We start from the raw sequence: 17,696 nt of genomic DNA on the forward strand, positions 1-17,696 counted from the left end.
TGTAGTCAACATTTCGAAATTGTAAGCCACGCTGCAGTGAAATCAATGTATTCAACAATAAATGTAGCAATTATTCTATAACGTTTAATATTGTTTCCAGCTGGGTAGATCGCGATTAATAGATCGAATTGGTGCAGAGAATGTGAAACGATTTTCCTTAACGACACAGTTTTGTCCACGTGGTTCGAGAGAGTGAGCATGATGGTGATTCTTTTGAATTGCATCACGCTGGGGATGTATCAGCCGTGCGTCGACGACCAGTGCGTGACAAATCGCTGTAAAATATTACAGGTACGTATATACGCGGGCCGTGGTCGCATAATACCCGTATGCACGGATACGTGCCCGTGTCCCATTAGGGAAACACTGTAACGAGCGTTGAAAAGAAACGAGACCGTTAAATCACGCTTGTCCTTGCATGCCGCACGCCTCCATTTTGCTGGGTGGTGCTTCGCGTTTCACTTTTGCGAACCGTAAACGCTGCAATTACGATCTCCCCGGCGCTCTGATTAAAAGCTTGCAACGCTGCAATCGTAATCTCTGATCGAGGAGTTTCGGTCATTGTGTGCGCGCCCTAACCTCTCCTGTCCGAGACCGGTGTCCCTATCGCGAATACTTTGACGATGCCCGAGACGATTGCGCCGATTCCTCTCGCCGACTTTTATCCTCACCATTCTTTTACGAATTTTCTTCGTTTCGTTATATCAGGCCTCGTGATTACTTTCGTTCAGCATTGTTTATTATACGTTTCTTACTTTCTTATTCTCGCGTCCATCTCGTGAAAATATTCTCGACAACTTTTATATTTTCTGCATCTTAATACGTTAAATTTATACTACTTAATACGTTAAATTTATACTACTTAAATACACGTACGATTTATTCGCGGCAGTTTTTAAAATTCCGTCAGACTTTACACAAGAGAAGTACATAAATTATCTCGGACAAATTTGATTTCTGTATTGTGAAAGTCCATTCGCGAATGTTCCGAATGTCGCCCCGTTACTGTCGTTTCATATTTTTAAAACGGGTCGCGCGCAGTAATAAATCCTTGCCATACAAATATATTTCCATTTAAATCCGCGAATCGGATTACGTCGCTGAACCCTGGAATAAGATTCTGCAACTTCTTTTTTTCTTTTTTCTCTTTTTTTCTTCTCTCCGCGCCGTTAGGTGGTCCGGAAAGTTAGTGCCGTTTCCTGCACAGTGACTTTATTATCCGTTTTTCCACGAGAAATAAAATTTCGTTCGACTTGGTGAGCACGCGGTCTTCCAGAAATGTTTCACGTGCGCCCTCAATGCGAGTTAGATTTTGGTTTACCCCCGTTTTTTTCTCTCTCTCTCTCTCTCTCTCTCTCTCTTCTTTTCTTTATGCAGTCTTTTTTGTTGCGGGAAACGCGGACGAAACGTAAAACGCATCCAGATTGCATTACGTACAATGCATTAAATAGATTACTCTACCCTGACCCGGAAATTTCACCCTCGACGTATCATGCGCTTTAGTCGCGGCAAAGGGTGCGAAGAAACTTGAAACAATAGAGCCTGCAAGGAATCTAGCGTAAATGTAATTTATTAATGGAATATCCGCATGAACAGAATTTTTAATTCTAATATACTTTATCCAATTTAATTGTTTTCTATTATTTATATTTCAATTGTAATTACCTATACTATAATAACCTATATATTTGAACGTATCAAATTACAGTTTCGACTAACCATCAAATTCAATAATTTTTTAATTCCTTTTCATCCATTCTTTCAGGTTTTTTCAAACTCCGTAAAAGTCACTTAATTACGTTTACGTTGACATATTTATTGAATTTTCCATGAAAGCGACCTATCCAGCTAAAATCTGCCATTGAAAACTAACTCGCCCCGATAAAGCAAATCCCAGCATCTCAATTGCAACTCCGAACCATTACACTTGGTCCAGCATGTTTCACGGTTGGCCTGAGATTTTCACTGCGGAGCTCTTCGTTCGCTTTACGCCGTATCAGTTTTCGCCCATCAGACCCGAAAATATTAAATTCCCTCTCATCTGGGTAAATCACATTTTTTCCACCGTGTTTCATCCCCGGAAGAATTTCGTACTTTGAAGACGCTCAAGCACCTAATCTCGGGGCAACTTCGACGGAGCCTCGGGTAGTTCAAAAGTTGCCCATTGTTTATGCGAAACGAGATAGCAAAGGAGCAAGGCGCCATCGATTAAATTAGTAAGAGACCCGTCGGCGGAACCGAATATCAAAAACGAAAAATATTTGTGCGAGCTGCTGTATCTCGCAATTGGCACAATGTATTTCGTAATAAAAATAAGAGCAAAGTAACAGAAAAACGGAGGAATGTCGAGCGAATTGCTAATAGGTCAATAGGGTGGATGAAATAGTTAGAAAAAGTCATAGTAAGCGGAATAAAGGAACATTAGTCAAGGTAGCAGAGAAGCAAGATGGCGCCGAATATGTTAGTAAGAAATCCGTAGGACGGAAACAATAAAAAGCGAGGCAGCAAAGTGCAGGAAGAAATTATTAATATAGTTAATAATTATGGTAATATCTAGCGAATTACTAAGAGATCAGTAGGGGGATGAAATAGTTAAAAAATGCCATAGCAAGGAGAACAGAGGAACGTTGGTCAAAGTAGTAGAGAATCAAGATGGCGCCGAGAAAATTAGTAAGAAATCCGTAGGACGGAGACAATAGAAAGCGAGGCAGCAAAGTACAAAAAGAAATGATTAAATAACAAAGAAGTAAGGTGATATCGAGAAAATTAGTATCTAGGGTATAATAGAAACGAAATGGTAGGGTAGCAAAGTATCAAACGAAGCAAACATCGTGAATTCGGTATTCGTAAACTCACCGGTCCATCGAAAGAGCTTCATTGGTTCCGCTCTCTCGCGTCGCGCTCTCGATACAGTCGAAAGCTTTTGTCGTTCTCGTCGGCGCAGAGTCTATTTAACGGCGAAGAGGGGTCGCGCGTCCTTCGAGGGCCAGGATAAACGATCGCGGACCGGAAGTTGACGCGACGCGACGCGCGCCGGTCTCCGAGGGCGAATTAGAATCAAAAACAGCTCGTACGGCGAATCGGGGCGAGCGGGGATTGATTAATGGCGCTGTTTACCTTGCCCCCCCACGCTCCAGAATTCGCACGGCACCGCAGAAAACGGAGGCAAACACGAGAAACCAACATCTGGCGTTCGATGAGTAATGGAACTCGTGTCGAGTGTCCTTGATCAACTGCGCCCGATTCAATTAACCGCCCTTTAGCCTAATCAGAGTCGTTCCACCGTCCGCGGACGATGCTTCCAGATGTTCGACGACATCATCTTCGCCTTCTTCGCCCTCGAGATGACCATCAAGATGGTCGCCATGGGCATCTACGGCAAGGGCACCTACCTCGCCGACTCCTGGAACAGGCTCGACTTTTTTATCGTGGCCGCTGGGTGAGTGTCTTTATCGTTCCAAGGAACAAAAGAATATCTTACGTCGACCGGAAAGCTTTCCTTTGACGAACCAAATTATCGTATCGTTATAAAATACGAAAATAACGCTGCTTCTACTGACTGTATATTCGTTAACCCTTTCGGTACGAGTGCCGGATATATCCGGCGTCCGCGCGACGACCGCTGTGGCCGAGCGCCGGATATATCCGGCGCACGTGCGATGACCGGTATAAATAACAGAATCTTATATAAATAAATCTTAATATTTTATATAAGTACCTCTGAATATCTCTTAAGTTACAAGCAACACTTTTGTTAAAAAATGTCGTTTTATTAAGCACAGTTTTTCTTTAACGCTTAGGAAATATTTTCTCATAAAGGAGGACTCGTCACGTGCGGCGGCAATTTTCGGCGCGGGGCCTCGTACAGCGAGAGTGTCATGGCGGACAGAGTGCTCGTACCGAAAGGGTTAAATGAGTCTAGAGAATTTATCAACGTGTTTTGCGACGGACTGTAGCGACGATTCGTCGAACGGCAAACATTCACGAATCGACCAACTAAAAGGTTAACACCGTGCACGCTTCGTTCACGGGTGACTGAATTCTTTGTCCAGTCGGCAGAATCAATTTCTCGATATCCGTACCGCAAGAAGATCGTCGTTAATATCAATGAGACGCACGAAGGTCCGCGGGAAGGAATCGCTACGGTCGAATCTTGGCCTCCAGTTTCCGGTTCATTTAGCAAACCGCCTCGTTTACGGAATTTTTATAGGCGATTCGTTGAACGAGTTTCGTCGCGGCAATTTATAAGAATGCAGGATCGCGCGAAGACCGTCGCAGATGTTATTGCCAAATTGTCTCTTCCTACCGTTATCCGATTTCTGGTTGAAATTGTTATACGTGGCGAGTTATTGTCCGGATTGAATTATCGTCCCATTTGTGCGTTATTGTCTCACCAGGATCGTATCCCCCCCCCCCCCCCCTCAAGTATTAACGAATTATTGCCCAACTATTACTAAATCATAGCCCAAGCATCACTGAATCACTACCAAAGTACCCAACTCCGAAACAATCGTCGCATTTCGCGCAGCACTAATTGCAAGACAAAACACGGGCATATAACACCTGTAATTAATTATAGCCGGGGTTCATGGCAAGGCCGCGGAACGTTTATTCAAACATCCGGATTCATATTTTATTCGACGCCTTTAATGCCGCCGCCGGTTCACAATCTCCTCTCGGTTCCCAGAAAATCGCGAAGCGGGGACGAGCTTGAAAAGCAACTCGAAAGCTGCCGGGGCTTTTGTCGCTAATCCGAGGATACGAATTAAAGGAATTTCGTTTGGAAAATATCAGCGCGTTCGAAAGGAGAATAAGGGGGGATCTTTTTAATTCTTTCTTCGGTCTTTGTCGCTCGCTCGCTCGCCAGCACTCCCGCCGCGCTGCCCCGTGACGTAATTTTACGTCAGCAGCAACAAGCTATAAAAGGACATTTACTTTAGCCGCGAACACGGTCGTTGCGGCTTCGCGAACAGATGCTTCCGGATTTACTGCGCAATTTTCTGCCCGGTTTACCAGACAAATACAAAGATTCAATTATTATCAATTAAATCGGTATTATACTTTCTTCTTCTACCGGATAGTTTTCATTCGCTTCGGTTGTTATCGCCGAGGAGGCAACGCGAAACGAGAGCCTGCTCCGGGCGCTTGAAACAGCATAAAATTCGCGGATCGCTATAATAGAGGCGAATAACACGCCGAGGATTAACTATTAATAACAATGAGATAATATTATGCTTGCCGCGAATCGAATAACACCGCTGTCTATTAAATTTAGATTGAAATAATCCCTATGGCTCTGACTCGTTATTGCGAGCCGAGCAGTTAATGAAACCGGCGGTATAACTAGACCACGGATGTTTATCTAGAGCCGTGTTATCGGGAACACTGTTTTACGAGCGTACAGAATGCACTCGTGTAGAGTCACGATAAATATACTTTCGATATTTATTTTTTTCTCGGGCACATCGGTCCCTCGGTTTTTTACGCGGACGCTTCTCTTCGCGGAAAATCGGCAACGCTGTTTAGGCGGTGTTTTTTTGGCACGGATGTCCGCGCGCGTGGTTTCGCGCAGTTAAAACATCGGAACGGATTTTCGTTTGGGGGGAAGCGCGTCCGATTGAACGGGTTCGAAAAATTGAATTTGTCGTTCACTTTGTGCCGGATTTAACTGCATTACCGGTAACGTAGGAGCCACTTATGCAATGGAACTTCCGTGGGACCGTTAAATCGAGTTGGTAGCAGCGTCGTTAAATAGACTCCGATTCAATTCCGCGCGCAAAACTCCAAATACAGCCGAGCCTTGTGTAACACGGCGACACCGTGACGCGGTCTAGCTGTAACATAGTTGACGAATTTCGCATATTCATTGCAACGCGATCAGCGGGAACACGGAAATCGAGACAGCGCATACCGAATCTATAAGCAACGCTTGAAAAACCTGTAGAAACGTTGGCGAATTTTTCTTCGCAGACGTGTTCGCGATGGATTTAAAGAACAAACTCTCCCCTTTGCAACGACACCTTAAATCTTGATCTACGATTTTTTTTAGCCGTCGCACGAGGCATAAACAATGACTAAGTCCGACGTATATGACGTGTATCGCGGAGACGACGGTACAGCTTTCATTCGAGGCTCGATAAAATGCCCCGAAAAAAATCGTACATCAAGTTTCTTGTGCTCGTTGCAAAGGGGAAGGTTCAAGCTTCGAAACCGCGGTAGATTCATCCGCGAGAAAAATTTTTCAAGGTTTCTACAGAAGACGAAATTAATCCTTTTCGAGGAAAGACGTGTGTTCGCTTTCCCACGTGCTGTATCGTATAAAGAATGATCTCGTATACGAAATAAATCTACTTATTAATTTCATACTTCCGTAGACTTCTTCAAAAATCTTTGAAGAACATATTTCCTGAAGTGGAAGCTAGCGGTTGTAGCGATTCCAGTTACGGTAATTTGGAAGAGAGTCTGAACATGCGAAAACGATGTTTCCAGCGGCGATGCTACCAATAAGAGAGCCAAGAGTGCCGGCGAGAGATAACTTACAGTGGACAGAGAACGTAACGCGTTGTTGTTTTGTTGCAGCGCCCTGGAGTACTGCTTGAACGTGGAGAACATGAATTTATCGGCGATACGAACAATAAGAGTTCTGAGACCCCTGCGCGCCATCAACAGGATTCCGAGTGAGTATGACGTAGCACGGCCGTGCGGAAAATCGTCAACGCTTCCCTAACTCGCGCGAAGAATGTCTCTGGCCGGGCATCGATTTAGCGATACGCGTGCAGCGCGTTCCGTACGCGAATTTTATCGGCGCTTTTACGCCGACCGAGTAACGACCGGGTGATTTCGATCTGTTCTGGAACGAGCCGTACACAATTTCTTTCCGTGCGCGCGACACGGTTAGATAATCCGTTCGCGTGCGACTTTCCAGGCGATATCATTACCGCCGACGACGCTCCGTCTCGTTCGTTACCGTGAAATCAGGCTACAGCCTACAGCCACGCCGTAGCCTGGTCCCCCGAGGATTGATCGACTTTTCTTCTCGAAATCGCGGGACAACCGTTTCGTTCGGTTCCGTTGAAAATCGAGTTGAAAATCGAGTTGAAAATCGAGTTGAAAACTGCCGCGACACGCGCACGCCGCGGACGCGTTTTCTCAAGTGTCGACATTACGCTCGCGAATTTGACGACGCGTCGTATAACGCGGAACAGTGTGTAGAGGCCTCTAAATCATGGAAGCGAACAATCGAAGGAATGTACGTGGCGCTTATAAGCCTAGGCTATTTTCAGCCGTGGTTCGTCAACTGTCGAGCCACGGTTCTCGGAAGAAGTTTTTGGATAGCTTCAACTTTCCTTTCTAAATCGCGAATCAACAGCCTTCGTGCCGGACTATTTTTAGCCGGGCGTCGCTTATAGATGCGCTTATGGCCGTGCAGTTCACTTCCCATAATAACGAGACCGTCGAAATGCTTTTTAAATTTTGCTTTCGCAATGTTTATTTTTAGAAAAATATTAGTATTTTAATATCTTTAAAATATTCCCGGTGATTTTTCGCTGTTCAAAATTCCTTAACAAACGTTCACTGTGTCGAGCATCACCAATAAACAAGTACAGAGGAGTAAAACAAACATAACCTAACAAGTAATAACCTTTCGTAATAATTTCCGACACGCAGCCCCCAAAAAATTGGTAAACAAAAAATTCCCGGATATTTCCATCCAGGTCCCCTGCAAACGAGCCTGGAAAAAAAAGTCGGATCGTTCAGGTCGCCGAAGTTTCCTTGTTAGCAACCGTTGTTCAATCTAACCTTTTAGCGCGAAAGTTTCGCCGGTGCGCGAAGCCCACGGATTGGAAATCAATTCTCACACTTGTTACCGTTTCGTTGATAACTGGCCATTTTTTTTTTAGTTGCTATCCGGGACCAAGAAGTCGCGCGAGAACGGCGACGTGTACGCGAACGACGGCGTAACGAGAGCATATAGTTTGGAGTATTTCATAAATAAATTAACATGTCGAGTGAATGAATTGATGCAACGAATGCACATAATTAACGGGAGATAGTCGGCGGAGAAAATTGTGTCCGGAGCTGCTTTCGGTCTTTCCCTAAAATCCGAATCAAAGATGGCGCTTTGTCTGCAATCAGAAGACGATAAGAAAATTATTCTTGGAATTGTTTATACGATTTTTTGAATATAATTATCATTTACAAATTAAATATTAATTTATAATTGGTAGTTTGGAATTTATTATCTATTATTTGAAATAAAACCGATGACACGTTCGTTCATTAATTTAGATTTGAAACGATGTTATTAGAAACGATTTACCGTCGTCGTCGATTCGACGCAGGATACTCGCAGCACGGTTCAATAAGTCTATTTCCTCGGTCTGTTGCGCAACCATTTTGCAAAGCAAGTCGGCACCGCGGGTTAAGACCCGCGAAAACGGACGGTCCGTTAGCGCGTCGCGGCAACAAACAGCAGAGTACAACGAAAAGTTTCCGTTCGCTCGCCGAAAAATCCGTCACCGTCGCATGACGGGATAGCCTCTCATCCGAAAAGTATCTTCAGTCTGCCGCAATGCCGTTGTTCCCTGCTAGGAACCAGATAAATAAAGGGTTTCGCTATTTACGTCGCTAGGGGGAAGGATAATGTCACCTGGCCACACATAACCGGAAGATGAATTTACCTTTGCTCGGGTAAAGGCGACGCGCAGGAAGTTCCGCGAGCCACGGATAGGCTGATGCCGGTAATAGAGACTGATCTTTAGGCTGTGAATTTTAAACATTTATAGCGAACAAAATGCGTGGAAGTGATGCGAGTCGGAACGCGGTTAAGGAAGCGATGCGTTGTTCTTAATTTATTCAGATTATCCAAGGAAAGAAGACGATATTTAATATATGCTTATGCAGGTTATGAATTTAAAGTTCTATTAAAAATTTATTACCACAAGAAATTACTATTCAGATTATTAAGATCTTTAAGATCTTTACCTTTGTTGAGAATTCATTAGGAATGTTTATTAAAGACATTTTAAAGTATTCACTTTATTTAAAAATCTATTAGACATTTCTATTGGAAATATTTCACCTCTTAGGCACGAGGCGCCACTGTAGTGACTTTCGTGAATGTTTCGTGCTTTACTCAATTGTTTTATTAATTATTAAAGTAAACGAATAAAGTAAAAATGTGTATGTATAATACACTGAGAAAAGAATATACGTACTTAATGCTGTACATAGCTGTGCGAAAAAAATTTGTATTAAGAAAAATGGTAATTTAGTTATGAGAAACTGTACCTGCGTGAAATCCAGCCGTGTCTAAGAGGTTATGGACGGTCGCGCGAACAATATGTTTTAATTCGAGGACGTATTCGAATCTCAGTGCGATCGTATCTGATTTCAGGTATGAGGATACTGGTGATGCTGCTGCTGGACACTCTACCCATGCTTGGCAACGTTCTGTTACTGTGTTTCTTCGTCTTCTTCATATTCGGTATTGTCGGTGTTCAACTGTGGGAGGGTATCCTGCGGCAGCGTTGCTTCCTGAAGGCTCTACCCAACGTGAAATACCCGGAGTAAGTCTGCAAACACGCCGCATGCTTTTCTACTCTACATACTACTATATACTCTTCCGTATTATACACTGTTTTCCTGCGGCTCGGCCCAGCCGCCATTTTCTCCGTTTATTATTACGCTTTACTTGCATCCATTCCGCGTTTCCTTCTCTCTATCTCTCTATCTCTCTCTTTTACACGCACACACTCTCTTTATCTCTTTACCTACGTCTTTATCTCTCTTTATCTCTCTTCTTGTTTTCTCTGCTTGCCTCTAACCAACGCGTACGACGATGATCTCCGACTATGGGGGTCGGAAGCGTTTTTTTCCGGAGCTAATTTTATTATTGGGCTCGCTCCCCTAAATCGTGACGCCCCGGAGAAAATGTAATAACCGGATCGTGGTTCTTCATGCGAAATAAAGATTGCCGCAGCTCGTTGCAAAGAGATTTTCCGTCTTTTAATAATTGCAGTCGAGATTTTACGATTCTTTTACTCGATTAGCGAGGTAGCATTGCGAGCGAAAATTCGGAAATTCGGTGAACGAGAAAAGTTTCTCGAGGAACAGAGATTCGTATTCAAACGAACCCGAGCGCGTTCGGTTGCCGAGCCACGCGAGATCGCGCGCCGTCTTCGAGAAAACGATCGACAAATCGCGAAAGTCTGGACGTTCGTCGGGCGATTCGTTTTTACTCGCGATGTTGTTTGAGAGTTCGACTGTCCACGGCTCGCGGAAGCTGTAAAAAGTATTTTCGGATCGGTTGTACACGATTTCTGGAAGGAAATGTCACGATTTAGGGGTAAATTCGGCGGCCCCGGCGCCGAATGTCGGCCGCCGTTACTCTATTTCAAGAAGATGGCGCAATCGTGGCCACGCGACTGGATAAGTATCAACCGAGCCGTTGAACGCGGCGAGACCGTACAGATAGAGCCGCTTTGTTCGACGCCCCATTTCGCGGACCCCCGAGCTCTTTGCACTCGACCGAACTTTTCGGCGGGTTTCTCTGCCTGCCAGGTTTCTCGGCGCGGAACGGTTTTCTTCGGAAGGACATTTTTGGAAAAGAAAAACCGGCTTCCGGTCCGTCCTACCCGGGATTTTCCCGACAAATCCCACCGCTGAACTTTCCCCGACGCTAAAACTGAACAGCTTCGTAATTCCCCCGTGGAAGTCGCAGGCGGTGATTCACTTGGACGACTCGCCGTGATTTCACGTACGAGATACAGCGTGTGTCGATCCGCCGAAATCTTTGCCACGAACAGTTGGCAGAACGAAGGAATCGTTCGAGTTAATTACAGTATTTTCTATCGTAGATTTTCTATTGTAAATTTGTATTGTAAAGTTGTATCGTAGATTTGTATTGTAAATTTTTATCTCTATTTTATTGTAAATTTTTATCTTTATTTTATTGTAAATTTTTATCTTTATTTTATTGTAAATTTTTATTTCATCGTAAATTTTTATTTTATTGTAAATTTTTATTTTCATTTTATTGTATATTCGCGGGTCGTCTGAAATATCGTGAGTGACAAGCATGCATTTTTCAGTTCGCCTGAAATGCTCCAAGCAGAGCCAGAGGTCTAGGACGACAGAGAGACAGGGGATTATCCGAGCTCTTCAGACTTTATGCACACACGTCATAACACGGGATTATCTTGGCGTTAGGCTTCGTCAAAGAGCTGTCAGAATTACGTCAGAAAGTAGGAAGTACCTGTGACACGATTAAAACACCGTCAGAGATCAGTTTCTCGCGTGCTAAGATTTCATCCAGCTTGGAACAAGAGAAATAGTATACCTGAATCTATTGCTAGTTCCAATTCTTGTAGAATCTTTGAAAAATTTTTCTTCCGGGTTGAATCTACCATGGATTCGAAGCTTGAATCTTCCTCTTGAAAATGACACCTCAGATATCGATGTGCGATTTTTTTCTGTAGCCTTATACAACTTTGAACGCCACATGCACGGTCGATATCAAATACACCATAACTCCGAATCGACTGTCAATTGAAATCTCTGTAGAATCGTCTGAAAATTTTTCTCGTAAATGAATCTACCATGAGTTTGAAGCTCGAACCTTCCTCTTTACAACGAGTACAAGAAACTTCGTGTAATATTTTTTTGGACGGTTTTATTAAGCTTCGAAAGCTGTACCGTCATCTCGTGACACACGCCATAAGCGCCGAACTTATTCACCATTTGTGCTTGTTACGAGAGCTAAAAAAATCGTAGATCAAACTTTAAGGTGTCATTGCAAAGAGGAGAGTTTATTCTTTAAATCCATTGCAAACACAGTCACGAGAAAAATTTTTTCAACGTTTTTACAGATTTTTAATAACTGCTTATCAGTATAGCCTGTAGAATTTACATCGTCATTTCGAGTCTTTTAGTTTCTTACTCGCTACATTATGGAAAATTAAAAAAAAAAGGGTTGTACACAGTGAAAGTAGAAGCTCCAAGCTAAATCTTAAGATGACACAGAGCTCGTGCCTGTACGATTTGTATTTTCGAAAGACTTTTCAAGAATTATGAACACAGCATTCAAGCGCTATTATCGAATGAAATATGTCCGTGTTATCGGCACACCCGGTAGAATATCCGTTTCCAGGAACAAATTGTTAACGGTAAAGCGACTGTGTCTCGCACAGTTGCCGCTAAGAAATGTGCGGCTTGGTGGCAAATTGGTACCGTGACAAATAGTCCGCGGATTTTATGGGTTCAGTACGAACGCCGCCGTGCAGAACGCGCCGCGCCGGGAAACGTCAATGAAACCCGACGATATCTCGATTCTAATTTCGACTCGATACGCTTTTTTAATCGCGGCGAACCTCTGCGCCGGTAAAAAGCCGTCGTTCTGTCATTGAACGAAAGCAATCAATTTCTCCAGGAGGAAGCTTTTCCAGCAATTTTCCTTGGAAAATGATAATTGGCCGGAAAAATGACAACAGAAATCATCGAGTGCAAAGAGTTGTTACAAAACAATGAATAATTACAAATCAGAAGCAATTACAATTTTTTACATCGTTGTCAGATCTGACGAGATTCGAGCTTCTAATTGGCTCGACTGTTTCCGGCGATTTCAGATTTAATATTCTTTATTTTCCCGAGGACTTTCCACTGTCGCCGAACGATTCCCAAACGAATCGAACGCTTCTTCTTTTTTTTCCAGAGAATTTGGCGCATGCAGAGATTCTTTGTCGTCGCACATTTCCTTTTTCTTCCCTCCTTTTATTTTTGGCTTCGCGTATTATTCGCATACTCTCCTCGATACCATCGGGCCGTCATAGCGAACGTTCAAGCGTCGATGGCCGGTCTCTGTTATTTTCTTCCCGCTCCTCTTCTTCTCTTTTTGATTTTTCCCTCTCTCTCTCTCTCTCTCTCGCAAGCTTTCTTTATCTTTCGTCGGCGCTGAGCGCGAGCGCGACGTCTATTTCCGGCGAACAGTTTAAATAGCTTCTGTGTATTTCTAGCGGCCACCTACGTGTACCGGTAATTAAAACTTCTTTGCAGCTAAGTGCTTCCACGATTTCCCGATTCTATTTCCAACGGCGGCGCTGGGGGTGCCCGAAAGGCCAAATATTTGTCTTATATGGTAGCTCCTCCATTATCCGAACGGTTTACCGACATCCGAAGCCCCGACGCTGTAACCGCTTTTCGGGGAACGGTTTTCCGTAGAGTTTGTTTAGCTTTGATGAAGTAGCGCGCGCGCGCGCGCGACCGCAAACCGGAGACCTGGTTACAGAATTCTCTCCTTTCTCTGTTCGTTTTTTTTTTCTTTTTCTTCGAGCCCACCAACAAAGCTATCGAGACGAAGCTCTCCGGCGTCTTGTTTAACCGATTCTCGAGAAGCTCCGCCGAATTTTTTTTCCGCCGCCGTGGCCGAGCTTCGCAGGCGACGTTGCGGCGGTTTTCTCGGGAAGAGTGTTGTTTTTGCGCGGAGAATTAGACGCGGCAGCAACAATTTCGACGGATTTTGAATCCGCGCCGTTTGGAATTATTTTCTGAGTCGATTATTCGTAACGACGGAGAAACAATTAATGAAAAATAAAGGAGACGTTGGTTTCGTTCTCGGGCCGAAACGAAAATATATTTTTAAACAAAGGCGATGGACGCATCGAGCTGGTACTTTGCAGAATTATTTAATAATCTTCGAGGAACAAGCAGAATTTTCGTTCCGGGACGATAGTGACTTTCTTCGATGTTATGGCGATTTTCTCGATACAAGTCGTGATAGAAAATTTAATCGACAATTTCGAAAGTATTTATTTTAGTTCGAACTGATAAAATAATTTTCGTAAATAGTGTTAGTCCTTTGAGAATTGAATTTTGCGAAGGTCGCCGCGGTTCGAAGAGCGAAAGGACATGTATGACCGAAGATGTCTGCCAAGGTTGGCATAAATCGGATCATCGGTTTCCAACGTTCCTCCGACTCGAAAAACATCGTTCCCAGAAAAATACATGGGAGAATTCATATTCCCTTCGCGGGGCGCGCAAGAACCGTTCTACGCGAAGGACAATCGCGTTGCCAATTTTTCGAACATCGCTGTAATGCTTCGGAATCGTGTTTTCGATACGTAGAACCCGAAGGAATTGAGAAAGTCTGAAAATATGAAATTTTTGAAGCCGGTCCGATTTTACATATTTATCGACCGTGTGCCAGTGCGTGGTTAACGGAATTGCTGAATTAATAAAGATTTCCGGTTCGATAGGTGAATTTTTAGAAACGGAATTCGAGGAAGCTGTAACCCCTTGTCGTACTTTGACGTGCCTGACACGTGATTATGATTTCTAACAATAACCTGTTAAGCATGAATGCTATATCGTATTTTTAAGTCGAAATAAAATTCTGTCTTTTTGCCACTAATATTTAAGCGCTAACTTAAAATATTAATTTTATTTCTCCACTAAGAAATTATACCAATCGAAAATTATTTAATCATTGTAACTGCGAAGATAAAATGACTGCAAGGGGTTAATAAAGACAATATTTATTATTTAAACTAAATTCGTAAAAATTTGCAAACAATTTGGATTCGAACGAAATCGGAGTCAGATTCGATCGCGATTGAAAAATGATGATTAACCCACGGTGATTAGCACCGCGGGATCGCCTTTGTCTCCTTTATTTTTACGCTCCGCGTGCATAACGGTACATACCACCGGAGAGCTGTATAGGCCGCGCTATTAAAAACACCTGCATTTAAAAATCTTTGACGAAGCGCAATCAATGTTCTCTTTTATAAAAGAAAGATAAACATTTATGTAGCGCGCAACGCGTGAAAGAACGAAGCCCGGTGTAACTAAATATATCGGGCAATGTGTTCCTCATCGATTGGCAATTTGTTGTTACCTTGCTCGACAAACAATTCAAATTATCAACTATTCCGCCGCGCGCCGCTTCGTCGCGAGCAATTTGTTAATCACCTCGAGTATGCGATTTTCGTTTCGAGCTATCTAATATAATACAGTTCCATTTCAAAGTTTATAATATAATAGAGCCTCGTTTCAAGTTTTATAAATCAACGAAGTTTGATTTTAAATCGATTTAAATCAATTTTATAATCGATAAAATTTCGTTTCGAATGCTATAATATAATTTCGTTTGAAATTCGATAATACAGTGGAATCTCATTTCCAATGGCCGCGCATTTAATACATAAAATTTCAGCAAACGCGAAACGATTTCGGTATTGTCGCGATAATGGAGGTTCTACGGCGACTATGCGAACCCGTTGTATTCACAGTTTTCGCGCGACGTGCGCGGACCACGCGGAAACGAATTATCGCAGTTATTAAATTGGAATTTCGGTTTTCGGACCCGATGGATTTCGTTGTCGAAAAATCAGCGGAGAATCGTCGAGCGACGACGATAACGATCCGCGATTGTTCCGCTGGTATTTTCGACGCGATATCTCCGATCGAAGATTAAAGGATTCGATCGTTCGCGCGGCGGCAGAAGAGCGAACGATTCGTTTTCTGCAGTTCGCGCGCACGTTGCGCGTCATTCTACTTAAAGAATGTTTACAATATAACGGTTCGTACACGCAATATGCCGAATTGCATGGCGAAGTAGCTCGAACTGCCTTAAAGTATCGCTTCGAATAAATATTTATTTTTCCGTGTGTTTCTCCACCGCGGCCTCTCTCTCTCCCTCTCTTTCTCTCTCTCTCTGTTTCGCTCGACTTTCCACACGTTACAGCTTTCTGCGGACCACCACCGATCCGCCGCGTTTTCTCCGAACGCGAATTTCCATTCGCAGCTACCCCTCTATTCGGAGCAATCTTCGTTCCACCACCACCACCACCACCGCCGTATCGCCACGTCGCACGGACACCACCGACGCTGGCAAAAAGTATCGAGTCGCAATTTCGACGTTAACTCGATCGCCGAGAACGAATTATCCTGTAATCGGGTTGTCTTGCAACTAATTGCGGTCCTCCTTGTCGGGGCTTGCTGCGTTTCAAATTGCGTTTCGCGACCTTTTAGCCGCGTCTCGTCGCGAGCGCACTGCGGACATTTACGCGAGCGGTCTTCGTTGAAAAACGCTGGGGGACGGACTTCGTTTTGTTCTCCAGCTGTTCGGTCGGCTTAATAATCTGAACATTTCAGAGATTTTTAATGCTTTCAACGTTTTACCGTTCGCAGAAAATTCAACCATTTTTATATTTTCACAACGTCGTCATCAAATATTTATTTTATCTCTTTTATTTATTTTATCCATCGCGGGAATATTTAAAAAATTATATAATAATATCTCAATAATCGATAGAATATTATTAATTGCCATGACAACCGATTCACAGGCTACCGGTCGGGATAAAAATCCGATTTATAGGCTACCGATCGGTAGAGCGACAATATGTGTAAAGACAATATTTCTAATATATATAACAATAAAATTTTCTAGCGCGAAACACTTTTTGCCAGGGTCGAGTAGCGTGTGAAACTACTCGCGGTAGTTCCCGAGGATTTTCATAGATCTCGATCATTCTCAACGAGCTACAATGTTTTTAGACCCTTAACTGCGCGCGGCGATCGTTTCGACGGGACCGTGTCCGGGTTGTTTTCATTCGTTTAACGTCGCGGAAGATGTTAGAGAGAGAGCACGGGAAATGAATAAAAATACTTGGCAAATACATCGAGGACCTGTCCCAAAGCGTGATGTAATTCTGTTACGGAGTGCAAACTGTACGCTTCTGCTGCTAAACCGACGTATTATTCGGTTTTGGCTTCGTTCTACAAACACGGTTGCACAATGCGGCAATTCTTTTAAACAAATCGAACATTTTTGCCCGCATTAAATTCATCTCTTTTATCGTTGTTATTATTATTATTAAACTGACCAGCGTTTTTGCAACGCTGCTATCTACACAATCGGTCAATAATTTATTATTGTATCACATATCGGCCGATACTTTATTATTAAATTTGTCGAACTCGTTTCAATCGCCGAAGTTCGATAATTGCCGTCTGTAATTATCGTCGTGGACATCGAGCAATTTAAAGTTTCTTCGCAGCTGTTGGAGAATTGAGAAAATGTTCGATTCGCGTTCCAGATGGAACGTTCTCGTTTGTTAATGGCACCGGTTTGTAAAAAAAATGAAATAAAAAAACACCGATGCAAGGTTCTAATGAACACGCGGCTCTCGGTTTCCGCGTTAACGAATAATTAACGATGATAATGCTCTTCAATGGACCCGCATAAACTGCCCGCGGTTTGGTTTATAAATTGCAGTTGCGTTAAAAGCATTGCTTCGTGAAATTTTTACTGGCGCTCGCCGCGCGGCTAGCGGCCGCGTTAAATAACAAATGACGCGAAACAATCAGGCTATCAAAACACGGTATGTAAACGGCTGTCGCGTTTTGCAAGCCGGCCAGGGTAATTTAACCGGTCGCCAAAACCAATGAATAACGTGAACGTTTATCGAACTGCTAAATGTTATTTGGCACGTGTCTATGAATTACGGCGCGGCTCTGCTCCTTTCGCGGAGCGACCGATTATCATCTCCGTTTGTTCGAATCATTTGAAAATTTCAATTTGCGGAGCGATCCGATTAGACGCTGTGCTCTCGAATTAATTAATTTCCTTGATTATCGCCGACCATTAATATCCGGGATAACCGAAGAGCAGATTCCGATGAATAATGGTCTAG

The 17,696-nt window shown here is 43.3% G+C and overlaps 1 protein-coding gene across 1 annotated transcript in view; it reads left to right on the top strand.

The window, feature by feature from the left end:
* The window catches only part of LOC144471998 (voltage-dependent T-type calcium channel subunit alpha-1H-like), an 81,758-nt gene that overhangs the window by 24,895 nt on the left and 39,167 nt on the right, over positions 1 to 17,696 (top strand). Inside the window, exons 2-5 of the mRNA XM_078184628.1 lie at positions 179 to 291; positions 3,306 to 3,439; positions 6,580 to 6,677; positions 9,398 to 9,569. Of these exons, the coding sequence (XP_078040754.1) occupies positions 179 to 291; positions 3,306 to 3,439; positions 6,580 to 6,677; positions 9,398 to 9,569 (517 nt within the window). The remainder of the gene's footprint in view (positions 1 to 178; positions 292 to 3,305; positions 3,440 to 6,579; positions 6,678 to 9,397; positions 9,570 to 17,696) is intronic.

The sequence above is a fragment of the Augochlora pura genome, chromosome 7 (assembly GCF_028453695.1).
Source record: "Augochlora pura isolate Apur16 chromosome 7, APUR_v2.2.1, whole genome shotgun sequence".
Classification (NCBI taxonomy): Eukaryota; Metazoa; Arthropoda; class Insecta; order Hymenoptera; family Halictidae; genus Augochlora; species Augochlora pura.